At 45.0% G+C, this 27,579-nt stretch overlaps 1 protein-coding gene across 2 annotated transcripts; it reads right to left on the bottom strand.

The window, feature by feature from the left end:
* Positions 1-83: 83 nt before the first annotated feature.
* med14 (mediator complex subunit 14) lies at positions 84-27,461 on the bottom strand. 2 transcript variants are annotated; one of them, XM_061692315.1, is made up of 29 exons: positions 27,046-27,461; positions 25,534-25,560; positions 25,347-25,452; positions 25,079-25,252; positions 24,318-24,447; positions 24,116-24,244; positions 23,898-24,005; positions 22,885-23,017; positions 19,954-20,104; positions 19,767-19,878; positions 17,927-18,052; positions 17,778-17,856; positions 17,412-17,571; positions 17,135-17,329; positions 13,712-13,846; positions 13,523-13,599; positions 11,015-11,175; positions 10,799-10,945; positions 10,071-10,315; positions 9,094-9,363; positions 7,703-7,946; positions 7,277-7,399; positions 6,913-7,089; positions 5,853-6,091; positions 5,589-5,768; positions 3,459-3,566; positions 2,700-2,825; positions 2,430-2,619; positions 84-1,398 (listed from the first exon to the last, which is right to left on the bottom strand). In XM_061692315.1, the coding sequence occupies exons 1-29, from the start codon at positions 27,219-27,221 to the stop codon at positions 1,325-1,327; spliced, it is 4,302 nt and encodes a 1,433-aa protein (XP_061548299.1). In that variant the 5' UTR covers positions 27,222-27,461; the 3' UTR covers positions 84-1,324. The 2 variants fall into 2 exon arrangements, with proteins under 2 accessions (XP_061548299.1, XP_061548300.1); XM_061692316.1 differs by lacking the exon at positions 7,277-7,399.
* Between the last annotated feature and the right edge of the window lie 118 nt (positions 27,462-27,579).

Raw genomic sequence — 27,579 nt, 5'->3', positions numbered from 1 at the left:
CCGTGAACGCCCCTCCTCGCTCATAATGACGTCATGCTCAGGAAAAAAAAAAAAAAAAGGGGTTTTTTTACACTCAATTATGGATATAGAACTCGGCATACGCTATATTTGCCACTTCTTTAGATTGTAATTTGGTACTCAAAATACTGCAAATGACGTTCAACTCCGTCAATAAGGACTCCGCCCACCAAGCAATTACTAGTTCGTTAGCTTATTTATTTTTGATCACAATTGATTTATTGGATATAAACAAACAAAATGTGAGTTTTATATACAGTATATATTTAACATTTAAAAATAATTTATAAATTAGACAAGCGGATAATTAATTCTATTATTAGAGTAAACTACTTTTCATGAAAATTATTTTATTACGCTATCAAATAAAGACATGGTCTTTCATTCAGATTTCAAAATGAAATGTGGCCCTTGAGCGTATACTGCTTATTTATTTGCAACTTCAAATGTAAACTACATTTCGATAGAAGGTGACGTAATGTAATTGTGCTGTTGCTTTTACTCCAATTCCTAAGATGCTATTTAAGCTGTCACGGAAAAGCAAAGTCCCACAGAATGTAAAAATCCTCCCGTCGGCATTTTAAACGCATCTCGATCAAATGCAGCCAATTTGATCCCACAGGAGACTGAGGGCAGCGAGAATATGGGCTGTTGCAGCAAAGTGGAGACAGAGAAGTCACTGAAATTCCAATCAACACTTGGTCCAGTATATGAAACAAAAGGTAAAAAACATCTTTGATGTGGTGCTGCGGTTGTCTTTCCTCAAATAAACAAGCTAACTAGCAGTGGAAGACTCTCCTCGGTTTGCTTTATTAAATAGCAAAATTGGACAACGTATCAAATGCTTCCATCTTGATCAAATACAGTGGGCGGCCTTATAAAGTGTGTCACAGTTGTGAAAGGGCGTGATAAAATGCAGACAGAGGTCGTGACAAAAGACGAAGGACTCTCATCATCATCATCATCATCATCATCCTTCGTGACAAAATTTACAACAACAAAGAGGCTAACACTCAAATATACAACAATGTACATGTTTTTGTAAACAAACTTCATTTCAATAGATACTATTCTGTTTACAAGTGCCCCCATTAAGGGGGAAAAATAAGATTGATATCCAAAATATACCTCATGTGCTCGTCTTAAGCCGGTAACTACGACAATCAGCACTTTGTGGTTGACAGCGGTCGAAACGGGGCTCCACTACGGCAGCCGTACACGACGTCGGAACCGACGAGACGCCGCCGCTGTTGGATGCGGCCTTTGTCTCGGGCAGCAACTCATTCCTCGTCAGGCTCGCGGTTGTTCACTGCCGCGTGCCGGGCGGCAAGGTGAGGTTGGCCATCAGCTCGTGAACGGACGCAAATATGGTGCACTCCCCTGGACGGGAAGGAAACGGCAGAAATGTGCTCAAAGACGATCGCAATTTGTCCGATTGTTCACGCCCACGGAAACCTCAACTCACACAATAATAAGAACGATATTGGCGTTTGCTCTTAAAAGTGCGACGTTAAACAACCAATGACATCTTGTTTTATACCGCCATGTTTTTAGTGTGCGCGAACGCGCGTACTTCCTCTTCAGGCCACACGTCACGCATTCACTTTGTTTGTTTTGAGTCAAGACGAAAGCTACTCGTCAACACTTTGTTTTAAAAAAATCACCTAAAGGTCATGTTACTGAGCTCAACTGAGTCTGATGCATGCAGATCAAAACCCAGGGGCTAAATCAGCCACTCGAATGATGCCGAGTTGGTGAAAGGGAAAGCCGATGGCCGTTACCTTGTTTTAATAAACGACGTAAACATAATGTTTCTGAGCTGAACTGAGTCGGATGCATGCAGGACGAAGGCAGGGGCTCAATTAGCCATGAAACGGCTTAAAGTTGATGAAGATTAAAGCCTGCGGTCATTATTTTGGTTAAATAAAAGACAAGCGTAATTGTTGTAGTCAGAAATTAGTTTGAGTGATGCATGCAGGTCAGAATCGGATGGTTAAATGAGCCATTAAAACTATAAATTAGGTTACTTTCAATGTAAAATATCCATGTGTTGCTTTGACACCATCCGGAAACATCGTTTTACCTTGCTACAAGCTCATTATTTACGGCTGCTCTAGGAAGTTCCATCCACACGGCACTTTTTGGTTTTGTGGTTAAAACTGTCTAACATAGTTGTTGCGGTGGATGTTTGCAACAATGTAAAATATACTGTGTCAACGGGCAAAAATGCAAGATAGCTTTAACTGACCTCTGAGGAAAACAATGTTGAAAATTGGGACTTCAGGCTCACAAACAAAATTTGAAAGCTATGCAAAAAAAAACTGACCCGTGTCATGGACACACGCGCATTAAAAAAAAGAAAGTCTGCCTCACAAATGTGCAGCCTTTCCAGGACCGGGAGGCGGCCTCACCCTGTCTGGCGGGGTGCATCTCGTTGAACCTCTTCAGGATGTTGGAGACCATGAGCGCCGCCGCCCCTGAAGAGCTGTGCTGCCTGGGGATGTCTGCCTGCTGCGTCAGGCCCGACGCCATGTCGTACACGATGGGCACGATGATGCTCAAGGGCTCCTGCGGCACGGGCACGCGCTGGGTCAGCTGCAACTGCGGGCGGGCACCACAACGCAGGGTGTCAGCGGGTTTGGGAAGTCGTGAGCAGAACGCTCGCGGCGGCGTGAACTTACGAAGAAGAGCATCTTGGACTTGAGCACCACGGCGATGGTTCCGGGGGGGGCGATGGGGGGGGCGCTGGGAGGTATGGTCAGGCAGAACTGGACGTTCCACTTCAGCTGGCCAGCTTGGTCTGGGAACTGCAGGAGGATGACAGTCACCCCTTCACAACACAGTAGAGCACTGATTCTCAAAGTGGGCTATGTGTACCAATAGTGGTGCGCGGAAGAATTACTGAATTCAATCCCCATAATGCTCGTAAACCTCTTTTGTTTTTAAACCCAGTGCAGTGCATTTGTTAAGTAAAGGTCAGTTGTAATACATTTGCATTTGTGCTCAAACATTTTTTGAAGTGGTACTTGGTAAATAGTTTGTGAAGCACTTCAGCAGAGCATTTGTACACTACTACTTGGACAGTACTAACATTAAACGGTAATCATAATGGAAACAAAATTCGAGGGTGAAATTTGTCTGTGACTGATTCTAGCAGAAGGATCAGTTTCAACAAGGGCTTGTTAAGAGAAGATGAAGAATATAAAGAAGAAGATAGCCAACTCACATTCACAGCAGGAAGACTAGCGTCACCATTTGCAATCAAAGTTTAGGTTAACTGTTTGGTTATTTTAGCAATTCACAATGGTCTTTTTCTTTTTACATTTGTTTGACAATTAAGACTATTCAAACATCTTATTTCTACACTCCAATGACAGAATGTTAAAATATTCCTAATTTCATATGATGAAAAATAGTTTTCAAAGCCGAAAACAACCAACCAGTTCGAGCTTCATGATACGCACGCAGTCCCTGAGGATGTGCGTGGGCGCCCCCAGAAGTTTCGTGAAGGCATTCAAAGTGTTGTACTTGAAGGGGGGCCCGGCAACCTTGAAAAGAGGACATGATATCAGGCGTCGATAAAATCAACACGTCCTTCACCGTGTGCACCTTGAAGGCCGCTTTATACTCCCACGCCCGCATTGTATCACATGACCGACACATTGGCCCGCACGGCCCCTACGCGTCACTTGACGCGCACACGGAGAAAATTGTTGCTCCGCGGAGATCATCTCTCGTGAGTGGACCGTTTTAGTCATATGCTGTGATGACGTACTCAGCGTTGCTCTCGGGTCCACATACCACTGCCGCCGCTGCCTTGATCAATTTGGCGGCATAATTAAACGTATCATCTGGTCATCTAGGTCCATTAGTTCTAGCAGACACTGTTCCACGGTCGCCATTGTCGTTGCTTTGTTCCTTGTTACGGAAAGTAAAGGAAAAAACAGCTACCGGAAATGGCCAAAAAATGCAGCGGCCAATAGCCAATACCAGCCGTAGCGACACCCCTGACTCGGAGGAGAACTGCAGCACATTTTCAAAATTGCGTGCGTGGGTTGCGCTCGAGTATAAAGGCAAACTGGGCTCGGGATAGCCGCAGTGACGTCAGTGCGGTCACCGCCCGCGCGACTATAAAGAAGCCTTAAGTCAGGAACAAAAAACTTCTTAGTTTGTATGCAACTTCCTGTCGTAAATTATTAGCTCAATCATGATTTTTAGTTTTTTAAATGATTCGAACACATTATTACATACATTTTTTTATTACATAAAAATTCCATTTCAACGTTCAGATAGCCCGATCAAATCTTATCATTTTAGGGTGTAATCGGTTGTGCCTTTGCAGGCTTCATTACATTTTCATTTTTTTTTTGTTGTTGTTTTTTTTTTTTTTTTTTTTTTTTTAACAATATTTAGGATTAGGTCTAGGGAATTTATGGTTAAAAAAAATAAATAAATCCCGATATATTTTTCCATACCGTCCGATCTCGATTATTAACATGATTTTTGAAAATAGTGTAAAACTGCCAGTTTTAAAGCTTCTGTACTGAAAACTAAAGAAACTACAGAGTAGTTCAACATTTTATTGATATATTGAGTAAATCTTTAAAAATGAAAAAGATGAATGCACATAGGAAAATATTTTTTTAAATTTATTCAACAGTACAACAAATGTAGAAAGAAAACACCGAACTAGTGCAGCAGAGTTTTGTAATTCATTTTTATTTCAGCAAAATATTGATTTGTTTTGATTTGATTGATTTGTTTTGGGCGGCACGGTGATCGACTGGTTAGCACATGTGCCTCACAGTCCTGAGGACCGGCGTTCGAATCCCAGCCCCGCCTGTGTGGAGTTTGCATGTTCTCCCCGTGCCTGCGTGGCTTTTCTCCGGGCACTCCGCTTTCCTCCCACATCCCAACAACATGCGTACTAGGTTGATTGAAGACTCTAAAATTGCCCGTAGGTGTGAATGTGAGTGCGAATGGTTGTGTGTTTCTATGTGCCCTGCGATTGGCTGGCGACCAGTTCAGGGTGTACCCCGCCTCTCGCCCAAAGATAGGTGGGAGAGGCTCCAGTGCGCCCGCGACCCGCGTGAGGATAAGCGGAATGGAAGATGAATGAATGATTCGTTTTGAGTTTACATTTCAATGGAGTCATTCTTGAACGTTTGTGGCTTTATTTTGTATACTTCCTGTATTTTCATGGGTTTGAGCTTTTATTTTGAAGGACGCGGATATGACGCGGTTGCTCGCGTCTCTCTTTCAGTTTGCTTTCAGCCAACCTGAGAGGCATTTTACTTTATGGAGTAAATTGCATTATTTCATCACACAACCGAAATAAATCTCAATTTGTGAGCCCTGCCCTTCTTATGCAGCAGAACAAAGCGGTGCAGTCGGACAAGCAGACCGCTGCTCGCAGCCTGTGCAGGCGCGGCTCGCATTTTCATGCTTTCCACAGAATTACTTGGTGCTACTTTTCATCTTTTTTGCTAGCTGATCATGCATTGATTTGGCAAGTGGTACATTTATCAGCACATTTGACCTCAATAGAAGAACAATGTGACGGTACGTACCCGCATCTCAAAGAACTTTTCCAGCACCTGAAGTTCCTCCTGGGACCAGGGACCCGCATTCTCCGGCGTGACCTTGAGCTGCAGCGTCTGGTAGTTCTTTGGGTTAAGAGCCACGCGGCATTTGAGCACATCTGTCTTGAACATGATGACGCCGGGCTCGTTGGAGTTTACGATGGACAGCTGCACGGGAGGCAAGCAGTGAGCGGGGGGACAGAACAAATATCATTTGGATTCTGCCGATCGGCTGATTCGTCAGAGGCTCACGTTGGCTTCCTGCTGAATAATCCGCTGTAGGTGTCGCCTCATGATGACCGAACCCAGGAAGCGCTCTAGTGGCGAGCAAAGGTAGCTGCCCGCCAGGCCCGGCACCAGACACGGGGTGGGCGAAGGCAGCAAAAGCACGTGCAGGGCGTTGTGGGTGAGAATGGTGGGGATGGAGGCGGCCCAGGGGCGCTGAGGTAGCTTGCGGGGCGGAGGCATACTGCTGGGCATGATTTGGGAACCTACATGAAAGAAAGAAATCTTGCATGGTCAAAATAAACTGTGTGATTGATCCGAGTTAATACATGATTAATGCAATTTCTTTTTGGTGTGTGTGATTAATCATGAGTTAACGCTTTAACTTTGACAGACCTAGTCAACACAATTTGGATTTATCAAGATTTTCACCCATTTAATTGAATTTCAGTACAAACTACAGTAAAGGGTGATTAATAGGCTGACAGATGAGGTTAGACTGGAATCCCTGTGGACCATGATCCACCCGAGACCGGCCAGACGGGACGCCGGCCCCACCGAGGCGCCCCGACAACCGGCCACCGAGCGGGGGCCGTAGGGACCCAGTGCCACCCCCCCAGCCAACCACGGCCCTCCACCCCCGGGAGAGCCAGACGCCCCCCCAACCCGCAGGCCCGAGATGCAGCCAGTTCCCGCCTAGCCCGAAGGCGGGAGAGTGTCCCTTGTTTGTTGGAAAGGAGGGCGGATGGGGGCACCCGACAAGGGAACGATAAGGGGGGGGACCCAAGGAGCAGCCGCGGGCCATGAGAGGTCAGCCCCAACACCAAGCAGTCAAAATTAAGTTCCTCCTGAATTTTAAATGGGCTGTTAATAAAATAATATAAAATTGGCTCATGTAGTGGGATAACAGACAATGACATCGTACAAAAGAATAAAACCCCTGCAAATATGCTGTTTTCTTGTCCAACTGATACACAGTTTGCATGTGGTGGTCTTCTTCAATATTTTTTTTTTAAAAACTCTTTGTACAGGCATGGTCGGACAAAGAACATTCATGCACACGTGATGTTTGGAGAGACGTATTTACCGGTTCCAGCACGCGGAGAGTGGGGGTCAGGAAGTGGCGAGTGCAGTGATGGGTTCCCAGGGGACATGCCATGGATCCTGGCCCCAGGAGAAGGACCCGAGACCTGGGGGGAGCCCGGCCATTGGCCCCTGTGGCTTGGAGACACCATGGCGTAGGGAGAGCTGGGGTCCAGAGCACCTGTTGTGAGGGACAGCCACAATCTTGACTTGCGCACAAATATAAGAACACAAAATAAGTACAAGGGTGTGCCTGCTCTTTTAAAGCCACGTTTATTGTCCCGTAAGTTCGCAACCCAAACAACAGCTCGGCAAGGGAAGTTGGAGTTCAGGCATCTTCGAGGCCGCCAGCGTCGTGCCCGTCTTACCGTGGGGGCTGGCAAAGCTTGTCTGACCCATGGCTATGCCCAGAGAAGATGGAGACGGGGTGGGACCGAAAGGAGAGGGAGCCCTCAACGCTCCGCTAGGGGAGCCAGAGGCATGGATGTTCCCTGCACATACATACAGCACATCTCGTCAGACTGATCGCGCACGTCTCAAGCGCACGTGCGAAAGCTGGGCAGCGCGGTCGGCGGGGCTGAGATGACGCAACATGGATAGGGCAAGACATGAGGTGTGTGGATATATCAAAAAAGAAAGAAAGAAAAAGATGTCAACAAAATGGCTGCTCCTCCTCGGTGAAATGGGAATTACTTTTAGAAAAAGCTCAGCATGGCGGTGACGCTGCACGGCGGGCCAAAGAAGCTCACATGTATCAAACACTTTCCACTGGCACACCTTTGTCAAACAAGTACCTGGCGATTGTGTGGGCATCATGGATGGCGAAGGAGTCACGTTGGCGTGGTAGTTTGGCGGCGGAGACGTGAGCGGCGGGTACACGCCGCCGCCAGCGGCCCTCAGGGTTTGGGGCTGAGCCTGCAGCTGGTTCACGAGCGTGTCCATCACGTCCACGCCCACCGGCGATGGCGGGTTGTCGTCTTCGTTGACCGAACGCCTGCGGGCATCCTGGTTGCTGTCTACGAACATGCTCAAGAAGGTCTGGAAGAGGAACACACAGTCTGAGCTCTTCATGGGGGGGGCACAGTGGATTGACATCTTTGAAACAATTTACAGTGGGCACCAATTACTTCTAAATTCTAAACAGAATTTAAACCATTCATTTATTTATTCAACTTGTTACCCTATTTGATTAGACTGATGGTGTTCAAAAAAATATGTAAATTAAATATGTCCTGCAGTGTTTTTTTTAAAGTTTGTGAATAACTTTGCCGAGGGGTGCCCTTTTTTGTGTGCCTACTTGTGCTATTGCATTTAAAAAGGGAACCATTTAAATATCATCTTCTGTTGTCTTTTTTTCTATATGGAGCCATTTCAGTTTTTCCAATATTTTATTCATCCCATGAAGGAACTTAAAGGTCCACTCCAAGGTCCACATTTATTTATTTTTTAAAATATAATATTTGGTTATTGTTCTGCCCATGAAGTCATTGAGGCGTCATGTGTTATTGTTTGATGTCATTTATTGATGGGACCTTTATTTTGGTATTAACCTGCGGCACAGCAGAAACAGGAAGTAGGCTACGGGGCGTATACGTTGACGGAATGGTTGCTACTTGCGCAGCGTGTTCTCGTGTCTTCATTGGCTCATGTGGTCCCTTCAGAACGCAACGACTGTGAATATTGCATCATCCTTGTGTGTTAATGTGATATACAGTGTGTGTGACGTTCAATTAGCTTTGCCGATATTTGCGGGTAAAATAAGAATGCGGTAGTGGCGCACAGTGCTGATTGGTCATGAGCGCCGTGGCTAAATTTAGATTGTAATCGTGTGCGTCATGTCGTAATGCCGTCTTTCTTTTCTTCTCTTGCATCCACTTTCCTGATGTCGTTTCATTCCAATTCATTGTTGTCAACTTGTGGATGTAAATCACGGAGCAAGGATGCTCATGAAAAGGAGTTTGGCTAACTATCTCCTCATTGTTCACGTTTGGAAGCACAACATATTGAGATGGCAGAAGAGGTATTATTATATAGTATGACTATTTGTGGGTTCAATATTTTGGAGCATTTCATAACAGTTTCTCTGAGGTTTAATTTGTTTCTATTTGCAAGCTGCGTGCGTTTATTTGCCCCAGAGGCAAACCTATAGCATACAAATCAATCCAAACAAGTCAACTCGACTTACTTTGAGTCCAGGAGCCGGGTAAAAGCCCTCCACAATCTTGGTGTTGTCGAAGAGGCTGTACGCTCCGTCCCTGATGGCCACCACGCCGCGGCTCCGGCAGTAGATGTCGATGCAGTACATGTTGCGAAAAGCCAGGCGGATATGCGTCGGCGACTGGGGCAGGATGGAGAAGCACTGGTAGGCAGTGTTGGTGCGCTGGGTCAGACCCAGCATGGGCACGGTCGGGAGCTTGTTGATGGCATTCAGAGGGGCCTGCGTGTCGTAAAGCACCTGCAGGAACACAACAAGCAGAATGTCGACATTTTCTGAATTGATATTTGGTGAACCCTCGCATATTTGTGGTTCGACATTGGTGAATTCGCTTAGTAACAGAGGTGTTTTTGAAATCTATCCTCTGTTATTTGTTATTCACCTATTTGCTGTTTTATGCTCAGCCCAAAGCAATAACAGTATTGCTTTGGTGTCATCTGGTGGCATCTTGGTGCCAAGGAATTATGTTGAATTGAGTTGAGGCACTTGGTACAGACAAAAGTAGTCATTTGTCATAATCATCTGTAGTCCTCTATAGATGCCACAAGATGATGACAATCTTGCTACTAAGTTGTTGTGTTTCCACTGCATCAGAGCCATAAGAAAAGATTTATCCACCTTTGCGTTTTACACAGAACCTTGTGAAGCTCGATATTGCCATAAACATGCTTTGACAGCGACACTGAAAATCAGATAACGATTTGACATCGACGTCTAAAAGACTTGGCAGACAGCGCACCACAACAGGGCAAGAGAGGTGAGGGCTGGGTGTTCACACCCGTTTCGACATTACAGCATCGCCTTTACACCTCCGACACCACCTCTGAAGGCTGAATATTGCCAGACTGACTTTGACCATCAGTGCTGTTTATACAGAACATACACGGAAAAGGGTGGAAAAATCCATCTCGAGAGACTACATGGCGCATGACTGCAGTTGGGTTTACCTGCAAGAGCTGAATGACATTGGGGTTCTTGTTGAACATCTCCTGCAGCTGGTGGAGGATGATGTTGTGGCAGTTTGAGCAGCCCGAGTTGGGCCCCACAGTGCCGAGGGCCAGGTGGAAGCGTTGGCTGTTGGCGTTCCATTGGAGGGTGACCGAGCTGCCTTTGGTACTGCCGTAGCACAGAATTAGCTTACGGAAGTTGTACAGCCGCACCTCCGAGAACAGCCCCAAGTACGACGGCAACTCTGGGACGTCACAACCAGGAGATCATTGTTAGATGGTACAGTCTATTAATTGCAGATGCGATGTAAACTAGCAGTTTATGAAATACAAAAAGCTCATATTGGGTTGTAACCTCTACATAGCTGCAATGGATTGTGTTGGACCTTAGGGGTTCCATTGTATGCAAAATGATTAAGGATTCCAGCAATCCCAACCGTGGTCTGTTCCAGTTGCTACCTTCCGCCAAGCATTGCTGCAGCCTCAGCCTCAGAACCAGAAGGCTAAAGGAGTCTTGCTTTCACTAGGCCCCATATACATGTATACATATGTGTGTGTATATATATATATATATATATACACACACACACACATATATATATATGTGTATATATATATATGTATATATATATATATGTATATATATATATATATATATATATATATATATATACACATACACGTATATATGTATACACATATATATACAAATGGTGGTGCGTTCGTACCTGGCAGTGCCCGAGAAAAGTGAAGCACACACTGGTACAGCTGACTGATGGCGCTCCAGTCATTGAGGAATATTTCAACCACTTTGCGCCCACCCACCGGCTCTGACAGCGGGTTCTCGTAGGTGAGGTACACGTGCCGCGTGGAGGCTGCCAAAGACAGGATTTGTGCTCAGTGTGCAAATGACAGGATGCAGGAAAAGGTGTGCTGATGGGTACCATGCTCCTTGCTATTGGTGCTATTGAGGGGGCAGTTGGCCAGCACCAGCTCGGCCACCCACGTTCGGTTGTTCCTGCCCTGGAGGCGGAAGGTGCAGTCCAGGAGGGAACGCTCCAAAGCTCTTCTGGTCTCCTCTCCGACACCTTTGCAAGGAGGGATCCTACAAGAACATGACATTCAGGTTTGTGTGTAATCATTCTTTGTACTGCACCTACATATGGACAAATGTTTTGGGACACACCTCTTACTTCATCAATCTGGGGTTTTGTTCGACGGCTGTGACCCCAGCCGAATGCAACTCAATTGGACCATGGTGAAAAAATTACAGTCAGCGACTCTTCACCACACCAAGCGATCACGAAACACACATAGATCGATGCGCTGCAACTCGATCCTGTATCTGGTTTGAAGGCTCCGCGTACAATATACTGTATGTATGCGCTTTTATTGAACCACAAAAACATGGTTTAGTTAATTGCAACAAAGACGGGAAACAGGTTTTTGAGAGGCCGTTGACAATGACCGCTCTCTCCATTCACTGACTTCCCCCCTGCATTTTGGGGGCTGTAGTTTCCTCTAATTCTTTATCTTATCACGACATTTTGGACAATTATATACGTCACACTTTTGGTTTGCGGAAGGCCCTTTACTGTGTAAAGTATGCTTGGATAAATTTGGTGTGGAAGAGCTACGCCATCCAAGACCTTTGGGATTAACAAGAACAGCGACAGCCATTTTGTGTTAAATTCATGCGGGAACACACCCCTTACTGTAACAAATAACTCATGAATATCCAAATCGCTTGTGTTTCTCCTCACTTATACTCTTGTCCTGTACACTATTATAATTTACATAATTAATGCCACCACACTTCAGTTGTACAGCCGGGTTCACAACCCTGGTCCTGCATGCTTCCTCTCCTGTCCTTGTCCTGTTCTATCTTGTCCTGTCCTTCCCTCCCAGGAAGTAGCACGACAGCCCCATGCAACACTCATATTTAACGTTTCATTGTTGGAGATAATGTAATGATTTACTTCTCTCATCCTGTTTACAATTAGTGCTTTGTCTTTTGTCTTTGTTTCTTTCTCCCTTCTAGAAACTTCGTTCTCTTCGACTGATCAAGTCTGATTCTCAATAAAACTCAATTATAATACCACAGCGGAAGCTTCAAAACTCCACTGTGACACAGTAAAACTGTTTCGACATAAAAGGGATACAGATTTTCCATTCTGCTTGACCTCACTACCGAACAAGACAAAAAAAAAAGTTCATGGGGGAAGTTGTTCTTCCTGCGGAGGATGGGCAAGTTGGCCACTGTCATGTTTGGCCAATGTCATTTTTGTTGAGATTGTGTATAAATGTTCAAAGTAAAAAGCCCCAAAAGTGGTACAGTTTGAAGTTGAAGAAAACATAGGCTAAGTCAGTCGTTCGACTTGAGCGTCTCAAGAAATAACACCACCAAGTACGCTATGCATTTTCTGATAGACAATAGACATTTTAATCCAAGCAATACCTGTCAAACACTAAAAGGGTGAGTAGTTTTATTTAATTTAGTTGTATTGTACAGCAGCTCAATTCTTGTTATACTCGTGGGATAGGTAAGCTGTTACTTAACACATTTCCTGTACAGCTAGTTGCTGGGGATAGAGAGTGAGCCCAATCACGAATAGCGAAAAAACTTGAGTAATTGACCCTCCCAAAAATATTTAGAATCGCTTGTATTAACCGTTGAAACGAGGGTTGGTTGAGTACCGATACCATGTATGGGTATCAGGCCAATACCAGCCCTTTTTCAAGGTATCAGGTACTCGTGAAGGCTGCCAATAACAGCCATGAATCTGACATCGACCAAGTACCCCTTGCCAGCAGTCGACGCTGGAGAGCGGCGGTTTAACACACCGGCGAATCATCACACGTTTCAGAAAGAAAAAAAGGTCTTTGTTCACAATTATCTGTCATTGTGTTCATTGAAATTGTATTTATCAAACGTAGTAGTGGTATCGGTTCTCAGTATCGTTGAGTACTCAAGAGTGAATACTCTTACTGGTATTGGTCTGAAAAAAGTCGTATCAAATATTCCCAGTTGAAACCATAAATATACCACAATCTATGATCCAATAAAAGTTTAATATCATTTCACACTTGTCTTACAGCATTACCCTTAAAAATAAATGGTTTACAGATGATTAGATTTTGAAAAAGCTAAGTGAGCGAGTCCATGCAGCAAAGACTCCTAACTACCTCGAACAACCCAGGCTCCTCCCTGACATACAAAGCGCATCTCTCAGTCAAGATGCATCACTTCTACATACTTCCTTGAGACCAATTCCTTATTAGACATGTCTTTGGTGCCATCTTGTGGCACCTTAAGAGCATTATAAAACAGCACGAAAAAAATGGGTGAGTTTTTCAGTGAACAAAAAAAAAAAAAGGGGGACGGACCAAACTGCAAATAGGCAGAGGATTACTGTACATGCATGTGTGCTTGTGATGTGTGTTCGCATTACTTAAGCAGCCGGATGGCGTGACTGCTGCCGTCTCCTTCCACTTGAACACCCTGGTTGGGAATCTCCATGTTGGACAGCTACAACAACAACAGACACCAGACGAACGGTGCAACAAAACTGAGTTTAATTGAGCAAGACGCAGGAACGGAACGGAGGAATAATTCCACGTGTCAAGTCACGGTGACTCACCTCGGTTCTGAGGCCAACAAAAGGCATGTTGGTGTCACACATGGCCACTAGGTGCGCCAACTCTTTGTTGAAGGCACACATCTCCCCTGACCGCTTGGGCTTCTTTGGCTCCGTTTCTGCCTGCTCTCCAGTCATCTACAGAGACATTGACAGAAACCCATCCTTATGGCCATAATAAAGTGATACAGTGAAGGGTTTATTTCATAGCTTGTATCTTCCTAGCGATGCTTTAGGTAACCGCAGTACTGGTATAACCAGTTTCTAAAATAATTACACTATAACCATGTTTTGCTGGTTAAATGTGGTTGTGTTGAAAACAATATATGTATTTTCCTTGAAACGGGTAACCGAAGTTTAAGCTTTACAGATCATTTTACAAAAAAAGTACTGACATCGTACTCGCCTTCGCATTACACATTTGTCATGGAAATTAACGCTGATTGTTCTAATCTCAGATCTGCCAACCTAAAAATTTACTTCCATCCATCCATCCATCCATTTTCTGAGCCGTTTCTCCTCACTAGGGTCGCGGGCGTGCCGGAGCCTATCCCAGCTGTCATTGGGCAGGAGGCGGGGTACACCCTGAACCGGTTGCCAGCCAATCGCAGGGCACATAGAAACAAACAACCATTTTCACTCACAGTCACACCTATGGGCAATTTAGAGTCTCCAATGAATGCATGTTTTTGGGATGTGGGAGGAAACCGGAGTGCCCGGAGAAAACCCACGCAGGCACGGGGAGAACATGCAAACTCCACACAGGCGAACCCGGGTCCTCAGAACTGTGAGGCTGACGCTCTAACCAGTCGGCCACCGTGCCGCCACTTCCAGAACAATTTGTCCAAATTTCCATATTTTCAAAATGTTGTCAAGGACATTTCCGTGCGACAGTTATAATCATAATTGTTAATAAATGGCTTCAATATTTGTCATTTTAATGTTTTTATTACATCAACCTTGTAATGGTGGACACAGTTACAGCCTGAATCCAAGTACTAGTATATGAGATTTCAACATTCCATCATCAAAAACTTACCACGTGATGCCAGGTGTGCAGCGCGTTAAACCAGTTCACAGACGAAGTTGAAAATTCTCACTTTTCATTGTCAATATTTTTTAAGTATTGCAAGTCCTTCAGTGAGTCAGTCCTTACCCTCCATGACCAATTTATGGTCGTGCACTTTGGTATGAATAATTAACTCACAACGCATTGCGTGCTTAACACGCCAGTAAAACTGCATTCTTAATGTATAAATAAAAAAGTAACAACTATCAAATACACTATTTACTAAAGGAAAATAACACAAATAGTGTGGCGACAGTGAAATCGTGCATTTCTCTGCATTTTTATGGTACTGCATCTTCACTGTGCATTGTGTAATAAACAATCACTTCCCAATAGCTTTCTTCTATGAGTTGAAAAAGAGAGCGGTCTCAGTTAAATGTTTCTGCATAGCTGGACTGCTCTTTGTTTGAATCACCAGCTTCAAATTAGTACATGGTGAGAGACATTGATGATGTTAAAGTAACTATTGTGGATTTGAAGAAGTAACTGTAGTCTAACTACTTTCCCCGGGAAAAGTAACATTACTTTGCTTGTTACGCAAAATGGCGGTATTTTGGAATTACCGGCATCACTGGTTTTGCGACTGCATGACATGATAGCTTAGCAATTAGCATGGCTTTGACATCATCTTCGCCGGGCCACTCCTCGTCCTCCCTTTGTGACACTTTGATAAGAAGTGTAGCTTATTCGCTACAATGGAGGTGATTATCAGTGACCTTAATGCGTTGACACCGGACGTGATGAGAACTTTCGCCTCCGCAGCTTGGCAGCCGGGTGGCGTAATAAAATAGCGTGCACCAAGCAGCTGTTCAACGTGGATGCGGCGGTAATGTCAGACACTGGATTTTTTCCCCCCAATATCTGTAACAATAATTTTTACGGCCGGAACGAGTGAACATTCAGTGAGTTCCGTAACAAAATAAGGACGTTCCGTAACATTTGCCAGCTCTGTATTCTTCTTCTCTTTCTCTTACACTTTTAGGACTGTAAAATGTTACTTTTAAAAAAATTGCCTGTGCATTGATAAAGGTTTCATGACGAGACAAAATTAAGTCAAACGCTGGCAATAATTCTGTCCAGCATAACCTTGTAACTTGTTGACCAAGTTAAGAAGATTGGACTAGTTTTACTGTGGTTAACTTACTTTTACCGGTACATGAAAATTACGAATGTTTAAACAAAAACAAAAAAAAGTGTGAATAGGCCTGTCACGATAACAGATATATTTTCCCCAAAACTATCGCGATAAACGATATGGTTGTTGTTTTAGCCTCTGATATCATGAAAAATAAAGACCACCCTTATTAATTTTTATTTGTTTGCTTCTAAAGCAGTATTGCTGTTGTTATTATTATAATTTCCTTTCTTGTTTCTATATTAATTTTTATTTTATTTTGTCTTTACTCTGCGATATGGATCGCCTGGGTCTGAAATAAAGATAAAGAGCTGCAAGACGTTTGGTCAGCTGAAGATGACCCCTTCACCTGTCAATGGAATATACCTTGATATTCATTCGCTGTAGTCAACTACTGGCTGAACAACATGTGCCACTGAGGTTATGCTTAATAAACAGTTAACTTTACTTTGTTTTTCCTAATTGGGGACCAACACACACGGAAAACTTGGAGAGAGGCACTGACGTTTTCAACGACTTCGCCGCAGTGGAGCGAGCTGTTTAGAGCCTTAGCTCATTAGCTTGAAGGCTAGCGAACATAAAAAACAGTTAACTTTCCTGTGTGTTAACTGGGGACTAACACACACAACAACTCGGAGCGAAGTGCTGACATTTTAAACGACATCGCCGCAGTGGAGCGAGATGTTCAGCTCCTTAACTTGCTAGCTCATTAGCTTGCAGGTTAGTTCGTGGGCTAGCAAACACAATAAACTTAACTTTCGCTTAAGTGTGAAGGTACGCGCTGCACACGGAGCAAGGCTGTGGAGTATTAGACAGAACCAACACCGGCAAGAGTGTACCGGTCCGCCGGCATTCCATGCGCCCACTTGTGGCTAATGACACAGCCGTCCAACTCTGTCGGCTCACTGTGTTTTCCGCGCACCGGCTCACCACAACAATGACAATTTCCAGAAAAACTATCGTGTTCATTTCATTTATCGAACAACAATTATCTTGACAGGCCTAAATGTGAAGAGCATCTCCGATGTGACTCACATGGACATTATGTGATGAATTTCCACTTTTCCACTTGATGTCCTTGAATAATATTAAAATGTTACTTAAAACATAGCCTGTGAAGTTTTACAACAACGCGAAACACAGCACCTATGGTACAAAACAAAAAAAAACAGTTTGTTTCATCTCGTATTTGCATTCAAACAGACAAAATCCCACTGCTGACCTTTCTTTTGGAGACGGGCCGGTGCGCTCGCGTCGAAGTGGTGTCTTGGACGAGGTGTTCCAGGTTGGGCTTGAAATGCTGCAGGAGCTGCGCGCACACGGGCCCATCGTCGCCTTCCAGCTGAGTTACAAACAGGAAGGAGTACTTGTAGTGCAACGCCGTCGGATTGCTCGGCAAATCGACCATTTCCACCACCTGAACATCGAGTCAGAAAGGAGAAACCATGTAGGATAGGAAGCTAGACGTCTTACGCTTATTGCTAAGGAGATGGACTGACAATGTAGTACTGCGGAAGACGTGTGAGCTTGATGAAGAGCTTGTGCTTGCACAAGTTCCCCACAGGGTGTGAAGCGGTGTTTGAAAGGTGAAGGACGTCGGTGCACACGGTGGGAAGGTGCTTCACCGACTGCCTGCAGCGCTGCTCACCCAGCCAGAATCTGTCCACAAGAAAAGGAAAAAAATCAAGACATTGCTTAGCACATCATTACCTCTTTGAACACCCTTTCTTGGTCAGACTGAAAGATGTCATGACAGCTATTCTGCCAGATTTGACAAGCAAGAATCAGGCGTCAGACTGTACCACTGAAGTGCCATTGTCCTCTTTCAGCGGCAAATATTCCGACACTGTGACAGGCAGACTTACTTGAGTTGTTGAAGCCAAGACAGGATGCGCTTCATGTCATCGTTGATAGTTTTCTCAATGTCGTCCAGCATTGATTGATCTAACGGAAGAAAGCGCTGCTATTTTACAGCCGAAGACGGATACGACGGATCCTGGCGGCTTCCGCTCACCTAATCCGTACAGCATGGGCTGCAGCATGCCAGAATGCAAGTCGACAAAGATATGGAGGCACTCTGAGCGACCGCACGGCTCCAGTATGGGAATGACGAGAGTGGGTAGAGCGGTTTCAATGAACGCTGAAGTAGAGACATAGAAACATACTTTTAGTAACTCTTCTCTGCCATGCAGATGACAGTCAGGGCATTCATTCAATAAATATTCCTGCAATGAAAGCGCCACAGGCTAGCAGATATTTTGTTATACAGCAATACCTTGCGATAGCGTGGTTCATTTGTTGCGGATTCAGCGCATCGCTTTTTTCTTTTTTTAAAGGTCATTGTGCAATCAGTGCAATTATTCACCTGCACATCTGATAGTCAGCTTTATAGGCCAATTGTGGCAGTAATGACTCACAGACGTTCAACTGATCTCATGTTCTGAGCAGAAAAAGAAACCTTACAGAATACCATATTTTCCGTGCCTTTAATTTTTTCAAATATCCAAGGTGCGCCTTTTAAGCCGGTGCGCCTTATGTGTGAACAGAGTTCCAAAATCTGTAAAAATGTTGTTGTGGGATTTTGGAAAGCGCTCCGCTTCATTGACTGTCGGACCATTTCCCGCCGACATAGGGACGTAATACGTACACTACGTACGCTGGCAGCCATAAACCAATTAGAGAACATTACGTAAAGCCACGTACAGTACGTACGCTTACCTCCGCCACGCCTCCGGTAGGTATAATGTACTACCGGTATGCTGCAAAACAACATTTGTTTGGCTAAGGACTCCCAAAAATGACATCAGCGAAGAGACATGTTTACGAGGCACAATCCAAACTACAGGCTATCAGTTACGCGGTTGTAAATGGGAATAGAGCAGCCGCGCTAGAATTCTAAATCAAGCACAAGAAGGAGAAGCGTCTCTACAGTCACCATTCGGCTGAAGGCAATAACGATAGCACAAGACATGAAGATCGAACACTTTCAAGGAGGTCCGTCTTGGTGTTTTCGTTTTTACAAAAAGACGCCATCTCGCCAAGGACTACGGTGGCGCAGCAAGTGCCAGCGAACTCCAACCGCTGGACATTGGTGTAAACAGGGCATTCAAAGTGAAGTTGCGAGCGGCGTGGGAGCGATGGACGAGAGACGGCCAACGCACCTTTACTAAGGCTGGGAGGCAGCGCCGGGTGAGTTACGCCACCATATGTGAATGGATTGTGGATGCCTGGGCTAAGGTATCTGCTTTGACTGTTTGTTGTAAGAGCTTGCGCGTAAGCCGGCATCATTGCTGAACGGCCCCACGGCAACGAGACTGACTCCGACAATGACGAGAGGGAACCCGGCATGTTTGATGGAGAAATTGCCCAGCTGTTCAATTCAGATACAGAAGACGAGGACTTCAATGGATTTGTGACAAAAGATTGATCCAAAAAAAAATGTGAGTGTATTTTTAAATACGTAGTAGAATAAAGTTCAACCAAACTCCCTGTTTTGCTTCTGTTACCTTGTTTTAGCATGTGCCGAATAATACGGTGTGCTTTATGTACGGCTTAAGTACAGAAATAGACCCCGTAATTGAGACTGCGCCTTACAATCCGGTGCATCTTATGGTGCGGAAAATACGGTACCTTATCTGTTTCAAACACAAGCCACAGTCAGAGTTTGATCAACTAAATTCACAAATACCAACTTTAGCCTGACGAATAGCTAATGCACACACTCAGCTGACCTCAAGTGGATAAATCCAATATATGTACCTCTCTCTGAAGTGCAGTGTGACAAACATTTAACAAGAGGGCGTATGAGTGTTTTGCACGGTCGTTTTGAAAAGAAAATGGAGTTAATCACGTACAGCTGTCGCTAGGATTGTTGCCCTTCAGAACGGCCTTCAGCTCCAGCAACTTCTGGTGGGAACGCGCATGAACGCTGTCGATCAGAAGCTTCTCCACGGACAAGTGGTCAATCTAAACATGGAGGGAAGCAAGCATCATTAATTTCCTACACACAGAAACTGCCAACTTAGAACTAATAAAACTTACTTTCATTGCTCTCTCCATCAATTTGGAGTCGCACGCAGGTAGAGGGGGCTCGTGCGAGATCTGCAACGGCTTCGATCCATCTGATTCATCAATCTTGATTGTGACTTTATGCACAGAGGCTGTTCCTGTTTTCCTACCAAGCACCTGTTGGCTGGGGCGAATAAAAGAACGCTTGGGTAAGCTTTGGTGACCTCACGGAGACGCAGCGTTGGTGCGCCACATTTACATATAGAGACCTTTGAGGTGTTGAAATAAATCACAATCGATGCATCGCGATGCTGATGTGAAGGATTGTGCTTCCATGCAGTGGTAGACCACAATCGATTACAATGTAATGACATTGCTTCTTGATTTTCGGCCTGCAGCATAAAAATGTTTGTGGTCTGTTTGCTTGAGGGTGCGTGGGAGTTCGCCCAACCAGTCTGAGGGGTTTTGTGGACTTGGAGAAGGCGTTCGACCTTGTCCCTCGGGTGTCCTGTGGAGGGTGCTTCAGGAGTATGGGGTACCGAACCCCCTGATACGGGCTGTTCGGTCCCTGTACGAGCGGAGTCAGAGTTTGCTCCGCATATCCGGCAGTAAGTCAGACTCGTTTCCGGTGAGGGTTGGACTCCGCCAAGGCTGCCCTTTGTCACCGATTCTGTTCATAACCTTTATGGACAGATTTTCTAGTCGCAGCCGAGGCGTAGAGGGGTCCGGTTTGGTGGCCTAGGTATTGCATCTTATTCTTTTTGCAGATGATGTGGTTCTGTTGGCTTCATCAAGCCGTGACCTCCAACTCTCACTCTAGCAGTTCGCAGCCGAGTGTGAAGCGGCTGGGATGAGAATCAGCACCTCCAAATCTTAGACCGTGGTCCTCAGTCGGAAAAGGGTGGCGTGCCCTCTCTAGGTCGGGGATGAGATCCTGCCCCGAGTGGAGGAGTTCAAGTATCTTGGGGTCTTGTTCACAAATGAAGGAAAATGGAACAGGAGATCGACAGGCGGATCGGTGCAGCGTGTGCAGTGATGCGAACTTTGCATCGGTCCATCGCGGTAAAGAAGGAGCTAAGCCGAACGGCGAAGCTCTCGATTTACCGGTCGATCTACGTTCCTACCCTCACTTATGGTCACGAGCTGTGGGTCGTGACCGAAAGAACAAGATCCAGGATACAAGCGGCCGAAATGAGTTTCCTCCGCAGGGTGTCCGGGCTCTCCCTTAGAGGTAGGGTGAGAAGCTCGGTCATCCGGGAGGATCTCAGAGTAGAGCCGCTGCTCCTCCACATCGAGAGGAGCCAGATGAGGTGGCTGGGGCATCTGATTCAGTTGCCTCCCGGACGCCTTCCCGGTGAGGTGTTCCGGGCAGGTCCCATCGAGAGGAGACCCCGGGGACGACCCGGGACACGCCGGAGACACTACATCCTGCGGCTGGCCTGGGAACACCTCGGGATCCCCCCGGTAGAGCTGGATGAAGTGGCTCGGGAGAGGGAAGTCTGGGCGTCCCTGCTAAACCTATTTCCCCTGCGACCCGACCTCGGATAAGCGGTAGAAAATGGTTGGATGGATGGAGGTTCGGAGAATCTGGAGAAATCACTGCATGTAAGCGGCAAGGCCAAAAACCAACATTGAATGCCGTGACCTTTGATCCCTCAGGCGGCACTGCATCAAAAACCGACATCGATGTGTAAAGGATATCACCGCATGGGTTCAGGAACACTTCAGAAAACCAATGTCAGTAAATACAGTTCGGCGCTACATCCGTAAGTGCAACTTGAAACTCGACTATGCAAAGCAAAAACCATTTATCAACAACACCCAGAAACGCCGCCGGCTTCTCTGGACCCGAGATCATCTAAGAAGGACTGATGCAAAATGGAAAAGTGTTCTGTGATCCGACAAGTCCACGTTTCAAATTGTTTTTGGAAATTGGGGACGTCGTGTCCTTCGGGCCAAGAAGGAAGGTGGAAATCTTTCCCATCTCCGTTGTCGTATTTTACGCTTCATAATGCGCCACACATTTTCAATGGGAGACAGGTCTGGACTGCAGGCAGGCCAGTCTTGTACCCGCACTCTTTTACTACGAAGCAATGTGGTTTGGCATTGTCTTGCTGAAATAAGCAGGGGCGTCCGTGAAAATGAAGCCGCTTGGATGGCAGCATATGTTTCTCCAAAACCTGTATGTACCTTTCAGCATGAATGGTGCCTTCACAGATGTGTAAGTTACCCATGCCATTGGCACTAACACAGTCCCATACCATCACAGATGCTGGCTTTTGAACTTTGCGTCCATAACAGTCCGGATGGTTCTTTTCCTCTTTGGAACTCTTTGCATGTTCTCCCCGTGCCTGCGTGGGTTTTCTCCGGGCACTCTGGTTTCCTCCCACATCCCAAAAACATGGATGCAAGGTTCATTGAACACTCTAAATTGCCCATAGGTGTGAATGTGAGTGTGAATGGTTGTTTGTTTATGTGTGCCCTGCGATTGGCTGGCAACCAATTCAGGGTGTACCCCGCCTCCTGCCTGAAGATAGCTGGGACAGGCTCCAGCACACCCGCGACCCTTGTTAGGATAAAGCGCTACAGAAAATGGATGGATGGAATCAAGTTTATCAGTTTGTACATTAAATATTTTGTCTTTGTAGTGTATTCAATTAAATATAGGTTGAACATGATTTGCAAATCATTGTATTCTGTTTAACACAACGTCCCAACTTCATTGGAATTGGGGGTTGCATATATATACTGAACAATTATAAACCTTTTTAAGGTGGTGTCAATTAACCACTTTTTTTCCCAGTATTCACGGCAGGGCAGGGTCCCAAGCAAAATAAATAGAAGACTGAGGTAATCAAATCAAAGATTATTTTTAGGTCCCAAAAAATGGACGTCTGGTCACCCTTGTGTCCATGGCAAGTAAATGGCCATGTTAATGTGCGCGGAGGCTATTGAAAGGCTTACTTCCAGACACTGAGGGTGAGGTATTTTGCAGGCATGTATCTCTCCTCCTGCACCAGGTCCCCCCACCGCTCTCTGACAAGCATTAAGGTCTGTGAGTGGAGCACCTCCAACTGCAGCGAGAGACAGAAGGAGTCTGGAAACAATGGCGTTAAAGAAGACACGTGTGGAAAAGTATCACACACATCACCCCATCAGCATTCAACATGCACACTCGTGCGCGTATCCCTCGTCACAGCGCTTGTAAAAAGAGGCGGTTGTCCGCTACACAAGCTGCTCTTTGATGTGCTGAGATGCGAAGCTGGTGCCGGTGCAGGAAAGGCAGAGCAGAGATTGCACTGATTAGCGCAGTCATGCAGCAGTCTAAAAGCAAATAAAAGACCCTCTATTTTATTTTTTTTCCAACACATTATACCCATTCCAACATGTTTGGTCAATTAGTGTCTGGTCCGTGTGACCAACGGACTAGGTGGCTTGGTTCCTTCCTAAACTTGAGGCGAATCAGGTAGACCTGTGACTTGCATTTCCACTGCACTGTGACAATATAGCGGCCCTTGCAAATGTGCACACATTACCACTAGGTGGTGCACAAGCACCCGGCCTTTTTGCAGCAGCCCTTTTTGTCCTTCATTCATCAATATTAAAAAAATTAATAAAAGTTTCCCTCTCTGGCATCAATTCCACCCAAACTTTTTTAAATCGAGTTGTACAAGTTAGAGGTTAACTAATCGTCGAAAAAAAGGTTCTAAATGATTTTTCTTGGTCTCATGTTTGTAGACCATGAAAAACTAACGTTTGTTAATAGTCACCTGCTTCGTTAATAATTGTATTATTGACCCTGTTGTGTTAACAAAAATAAATAGATAAGTTAAATATATGCTCATGTTTTTCTCAATTGTATGAATAATTTGGGCGACAGGTGCTCTGCCTCAAAAATGTCTGCGCACAAGTATGTAAATAGTAAGACACACATACACGAACACACACGGACACACACACAAACAAGCAAAGGATACGCAAGCAGTTGTACATGTCCTGCAGTGGTTTCTCATCCGCACACAGGCGTGCTTGCACAAGCTCGTGGATATAGTTCACCTGCAGACTGTGCACCAAGACTCGGCCATCTGTTGCCAGAAGACATACAGGCAGTCATTGAAGAGTGGACCAGAAGATTGAAAAGAACTAATAATAATGATAACATAAGCAAAACAGAGTACCCTGCGTCAAGCCTTACCGCCTGTTTCCTTGTCCTCCACAAGAATCTCCAACTTGAGAAGTCGCCAGGGAATATCCGGGTCGTCACCCATCACCGTCAGCGTGGCCTCAAACTCTCCATCCACTCGAAACTTCACACGGCCATTAGCTGCGTGTGCAAACATGCTTGCAAATGAGTCCAAAGAGCTAAACAACACAGTGACAAGATGAAAGATGCTTACCGACTGTGAGGTTGGCTAACTGCGGGGGCAAGTCTGTGGTGACGAGGCGGTGTCGCAGGATCTGATTCAGCTGGTTCAGCGTGGTCACTTTCTCAACTTTCGTGATGGGGTCAGGCGGAATGATTTTATCCTATCCGAAAAAAGCAGAGAACATGTCTTATAATGTTGGAAGTCACGCTTAAAAAAAAAACAAAAAAAACTAGAGCAAGTATCTTTTGCCCATCAGTAAAAACAGTAAATGCAATTTCCTCAGTGCTATTGCGCACATTCAGACATTTGGACTCTTGCAAACCAAAATAGCAGCTCCTACCGAGGCATGTAAACAGTCTCTCTAATGAATTACTTAAGAGACTTATTGCCTCTTGTGAAGAGGTTCACTGCGCAGTACTGAAGGTTAACTTAAGTTATGGGGACGAGGCGTGTTTAACGGCAATTAGCATTCCAGTTGACGATGACGTGGTCGCGCCACGATCTTCTGTGCGGGAGAGTGTTTTATTTGTTCCGCTAGGTCTGCTTTGCATCTTGCCGTTTCGCTGAACTTCTCCCTAACAGTATTTGGCAATGCTGTGCGATAGATCGATCGATAGATAGATAGATAGATTTCAGTGCGATATATAAAATCTACTGTACACAATAAACCTCTATACAGGTCACATGATATTGATGTACAAATCTGATACAGGCAGTAAGTGAAATTGATCTTTAAAATGTGCAGTGGAAATCTCAAGCCTTTAATAGTGAAAGCTTCAAACCAGACTTACTCGTATGCAGGTGGGCAAGCGCGGGTAGGAACCTGTTGTGAGGACGTCGATGGCGAAGGGGATGGCGAAGCTGGGCAAGCGCGCATGCACCAGGGCGTCTCGGGCGAGCGACGCTAGTCGGTCCGCTGTGTCCACAAACAGGATGGTCTGCTGATCCAAGAAGCTGGAGATCATCTGTCGCCATGGAGACCATAAGTTAAAAAGTGAATAAGTGGAATTCCATCTTCCATAAATGCATTTTTTAAAAATTATTATTATGTAAACTTACAGCACATTTCTCCACCTTCCCCGCATTGCTTGCCCACTTAACCAGGGCCAAGAGGCGCACAAATAGCTGCCGGGTACGACTCGCAAACTGGACAATCTCGATTTTCCTTTTATAAAAGTGTCAATTAAAAGCTGATATTAAAAGCATGTGACAGGCTGGGTGAGTAAAATAAGAACGCTCAACATACCTCTCCATGTCCGTTTTCCTTGGAAGCCTAAAAGAAGAATAGGAGTACTGAATTACATCCAATGCAATGAGTTTTAATCGGTATTGAATTCGCTTTTGCTTTGTTGTTTGTTGGAGAAAGTGAAGCAATTATCTTCAGCCACAATATTAGCTACACTTGCACAATCTAAAGCGAAAACAATCTAAAGTAAAAACAAAAGCTTTATCTAAAACATTGCCATTGTCAAGCTAATGCTGAGTTTTGGTGGACGCTGTCAAGGATTAATTGCATTAAATTAAGCTAGTGGTTCCCTCCCCCACGGGCCAGACCACAAAGAGAGAGATTCTGCTGATAAATTATAATTGCATTGAAAAAACAAAAAATAAAATGTAATTAAAACATTTTTTTTTAATGTGACTAAGTGGGGAGAACCCAGCAATAAGCGTTATCGGGTTGTTTAGCTGACAAATTTTAAAGGATGATCACTAATGTGACATACAGTGGTGCCTTGAGAAACGTGTGACCCAACGAAGGAGTTTTTTGCTACACCAGCAGGCGTTTGGATGATTTCTTTGCTTTGAAAAATTTTAAATGCAAGCACTGAATGGTGGCAGATAGTGAACAAGTTGTAAAATATGAAGAGGCTTCAAGTTGTTTCATGCCACACTCCCACTTGAAGTTGACTGTCAAACTAAATATCAAACAAAGAGAAATACATGTGTATTTAAAACAACCACATAGCTTTGCCTTAGAGGTGGAAAAATTAACCGACAACTAATCGATTACCAAAACATTGTGATAATTTATTGTTTAGAGACCTCATTTAACTTAAAATTGTCCAAATCAACATCAGCCTCATGAAAGCAGATTGATTATATTTGTGTTTAGAAACATTTGCAAACATCTACTTTTACTTTGGAAAACAATCAACATCTTTGCCTATTTTGTGACAGATGATACAGACCAAACCAAACTTACTCATAATCAATTTATGTTTGTTAATTTTCTGCACGATCAACTTGAAATAATATCCTGTTTTGAGTAAAGGAATTTTTTTTTTTTTTTTTATTTAAATCAAATCCATCAATTCATTGAAAAAATAATCAACAGATGAATCGATTTTTAATGTAATTGTTAGTTCCAGCCTTGATTTGCTTTCCAAAACTCGATTTAGGTTAGTGCTAACACAAACTGCAAAACACCATAGACGGGCAAATGAATAGCATCCATGTCGAGGTGTTACAACTGTTTTGGATAGGATTAGATGTGATCAATCTGAGTGTACTCCTCTTGCAGTTATGACAGCAAGACGATGACGTTTGCCAGAAACGCCCCCCTTTCGGGTTAATAACTTCTATCTACTTTCAACAGTATTTATTGGGAGGTCAAAAACAAGAAGCATCTCATGTTTTATGAATCTGAAGAGGGGGGGAAAGGGACTCCAGGCTGGATAGCATCCTCCTAGTCCAGCGTGAAGAGGGCGAGTTGATTCCTCGCCTAGCTTTTGAGGCCTTCATCACTTGAGCTACTTACAGCTCCGCCAGCAGGGTGATTTCATGGTAGGTTCTCTGCAGGAGGAAGTCGATCAGCACACTCAGTCGTATCCCGTGTGTGGCCAGGGCTCCGGGTGCTGGCGGCTGGGGGCCCGAGACCACCGGGCCGCCGAGCGGCACCAACTGCCCGTCAGCGGCTATCTGCACCGGAGCCATTTTACAAGGCTGACGACAGCGACGAGCAAGCTAGCTAGCGGCGAGGCTCGACCTGCGCTAAAACGAGAGACTGCGGGCTTGTGGCGGCCGAAATCCTGGAGGAAAATGCTCAGCCGCAGGCTAACTACATTTCTCTCCGCGGTCGAGTTGAGGAACCTCTACGGAAAGGTCTGTAAAAGACAGCAAACGGTGAAAACGCGCTACGGGAACGTATTCAATGCTGCTCGGTCGCCATCTTTGCTAATGGGGCTCATTCGTAGTTAGCTGGTGGAGGAGAAAACCCAAACGAGAGCCTCCGGGAGTAGGAGTCATTCAAGGGGGAAAGAAACATATCCAGACGAGCGAGCTTCTGCTTGCG

The sequence above is a fragment of the Phycodurus eques genome, chromosome 12 (genome assembly GCF_024500275.1).
Source record: "Phycodurus eques isolate BA_2022a chromosome 12, UOR_Pequ_1.1, whole genome shotgun sequence".
NCBI classification, from domain to species: Eukaryota; Metazoa; Chordata; class Actinopteri; order Syngnathiformes; family Syngnathidae; genus Phycodurus; species Phycodurus eques.
The sequence above is the reverse complement of the archived record's forward strand: the minus strand, read 5'-3'. Positions and strand labels throughout refer to the sequence as shown.